This window comes from Seriola dumerili, unplaced genomic scaffold (assembly GCF_002260705.1).
Source record: "Seriola dumerili isolate Sdu_G_001 unplaced genomic scaffold, Sdu_1.0 BDQW01000550.1, whole genome shotgun sequence".
Lineage (NCBI taxonomy): Eukaryota > Metazoa > Chordata > Actinopteri > Carangiformes > Carangidae > Seriola > Seriola dumerili.
In genome coordinates, this window is record NW_019174805.1 from 2,336,837 (window position 1) to 2,339,668 (window position 2,832).

At 52.5% G+C, this 2,832-nt stretch overlaps 1 protein-coding gene across 1 annotated transcript; it reads left to right on the top strand.

Moving 5' to 3' along the window:
• Window positions 1–572: 572 nt before the first annotated feature.
• LOC111236003 (relaxin-3 receptor 1-like) lies at window positions 573–2,480 on the top strand. The gene has a single exon (XM_022764587.1). The coding sequence runs from the start codon at window positions 636–638 to the stop codon at window positions 1,797–1,799; it is 1,164 nt and encodes a 387-aa protein (XP_022620308.1). The 5' UTR covers window positions 573–635; the 3' UTR covers window positions 1,800–2,480.
• The last annotated feature ends 352 nt before the right edge of the window (window positions 2,481–2,832 follow it).

A 2,832-nucleotide genomic window follows, 5' to 3' on the forward strand; every position in this document is an offset into this window, starting at 1 on the left:
CAATAACTAATGTAATAAAAAAGTTATTAATATTTTCTGAGGACGTGTTTATGTCAATAATGTTTGAATATTAATCCTTGTTAATCCCAGCTGTGAAATTAAAATATCTTTATGCTGCTTTTTAAGTCATTTTAAGCCTTTTTTTTTTAATTTACAGGTGTTTCTTACTTTTCTGAGCAGGTGATGTGTGACAAAGGTTTTATATGACATGGAGGAGAAGGTGTAGGTTTAGGGGTGGGGGTGGGGGGCATGAAGTGCTCCTGGGGCCTTTAAATCCCTGCAAGCAGCCCTGTCCTCTGTCAGTCGGTTCTTGTCCTCTGCTGTAGTTTCCTCCTGAAATGACACGCCAGTCTTCTGTCGGGCACGCGCCTCCTCGGGCACGAGCAGCGCATAAAGTGAGCAGCGCGCGCACGGTGCTTAGCAGTGAACCAGTGAGCAGCGGCAGTGAGACTAGCTCCGGGTCCCGTTCAGAGCCACCCGGTGAGGGCACAAGATATAACCCACGGCGGGGGGGGGGGCGGACATGAGCTGCGGGGACTGCGCGCTCCATCTGACCGCGCCGGAAGCCTCTCTTCTCCGGGAGCGCAGGGGGTGATGCGCCAATGAGGGACTCGGGTCGGGTCTGAGGTTTGAGGATGGCGGAGCTGTGGAGCCACAACACCACGTCCTCCTGGAACCGGTCCGCCGCCGGACAGAACAGGTTCAGCAGCCTGGATGACATCGACGTGCCGGCGGACGGCTCCCCGACCCTGCGCATCCTCATCTCCATCGTGTACTCGGTGGTGTGCGCCGCAGGGCTGGTCGGGAACCTGCTGGTGTTCTTCCTGATGAAAGTGCGCCGGGGCAGGAAGAAACGCTCCAGCATCAACCTGTTTATCCTCAACCTGGCCGTCACGGACTTCCAGTTCGTGCTGACCCTGCCGTTCTGGGCCGTGGACACGGCTCTGGACTTCAGCTGGCCGTTTGGAAACGCCATGTGTAAGATCATACTCTCAGTGACGGTGATGAACATGTACGCCAGCGTGTTCTTCCTCACCGCCATGAGCGTCACCCGGTACTGGTCGGTGGCGTCCGCGCTGAAGGACCGGACTCGGCGGCGGGTGTGCCCGGTCCGCTGGGTGATCGCCGGGCTCTGGGTCTCGGCCACGGTGGCCTCTTTGCCCACTGCGATCTTCTCCACGGTGAAGAGCGTGGCCGGGGAGAGGCTGTGCCTGCTGGGCTTCCCGGACGGCCAGTCGTGGCTGGCGCTCTACCACCTCCAGAAGATCCTGGTGGCCTTCGTGTTCCCCATGCTGATCGTCACCGTGTGTTACCTGCTGCTGCTGCGCTTCGTCCGCCTGCGCAGCATGAACAACAACCAGGTGAAGCGCAGGTCCCGGGTGACCCGCTCCGTCACCATCGTCGTCCTCTCCTTCTTCATCTGCTGGATGCCCAACCACGCCATCACCTTCTGGGGCGTGCTGGTGAAATTCAACGTGGTTAACTGGGATAAGACGTACTACATGGTGCACACCTACGTGCACCCGGTAACCGTGTGCCTGGCGCACACCAACAGCTGCCTGAACCCGGTGCTGTACTGCCTGATGCGCCGGGAGTTCAGGAAGAAGATGAAGGATCTGTTCTGGAGGATTTCCTCGCCCACCGGGACGAACACCTGCCACCTGCGCCCGTTCTCCGGGACGGTGAGAGCGGAGCCCGACGACACACAGATCGTCATCCCGCTGAACAACGTGGAGACGGAGAACTGCAGACTGTCCGTGTTGACGGACCAGTGCGACACGGACGCGCTGCAGCGGTGAACCAGCCTTAATAAAAAAAGACACAATCTTTAACTGATCGATGACCGGACTCAAACTTCCTCCACAATGTCGGTGATTTTCTGGACTTTTCTCTCAGTAATCATGACGCTGGAGTTTCATCCTCTTGTCTCAGCTTTTAAAGAAGCTACACGATCGTATTTCAGCTCGTTGTTTTGGAGAGCAGCTGTGCCAAGTCAGTCAAGCACCGGATAAACCATCTAAACGTGGCGTATTAAATGTTCTACATTTTGCTTCAGAGGAATTTTATATATTTTTATCACATTTTAAAGGCGTGAAAATGAAAAGAGGAGAAATAACAACTGTGCGTAAAAATGCGCATTGAGGCGCGCTGCGCAAAAGCGTCCAGCTGCGTTTCTGCTTCACCTGAGTCGGACTGGGATCTCACATGACAGTAATGTTGGTAATTTTTGTTTTTTGGTTTTGGGAAAACTGATTTTTTTTTTCCTATAAACGAGCGCAGACTCAGTGTCTCATCCAATGCTGCTTCGCTCTCTAAAGTGCTCTCTGTGCAGACTTGATGTTCCCAGCAGAAGAACCACAGTCCGGAGGATTCAGCTGCTGCTGCTGCTTCAAACATCATTCTGTGGAGTATTATTGACGTTTGTTGTGGCTGGTGTGTAAAATGTACAAGCTTGAGTAAGTGAATGTAAAAAAAACAAAACAAAATAACTGCCAATGCAACCTTAAAACAATGTTTGGAGAATAAAATATTTCATTTGTGTTGACATGCACTGGAGTGTCCCTGCTGTTTGAGGTTTGTGTGCAGACCTGGTCTCAGGGTTCAGCCTGTCTGGTCCTGGATCAGATTTACTGGCAGGAATGTAGGAAGTGAAGTGGAGTGTTTACATGCCAGTGGTGCAGGATCCCCCCCCCCCCACCCCTCCCCGCTGCAAAGATGGTCCTAAAAAGGAGTTTCATTTGAAGAGATGAAGGTAAATGTTTATTTTTATAAGTATAAGAGACATATTTCTGCTGGCAGCTGAGCACTTAAAGAAGCCTATTTCTGGAAATG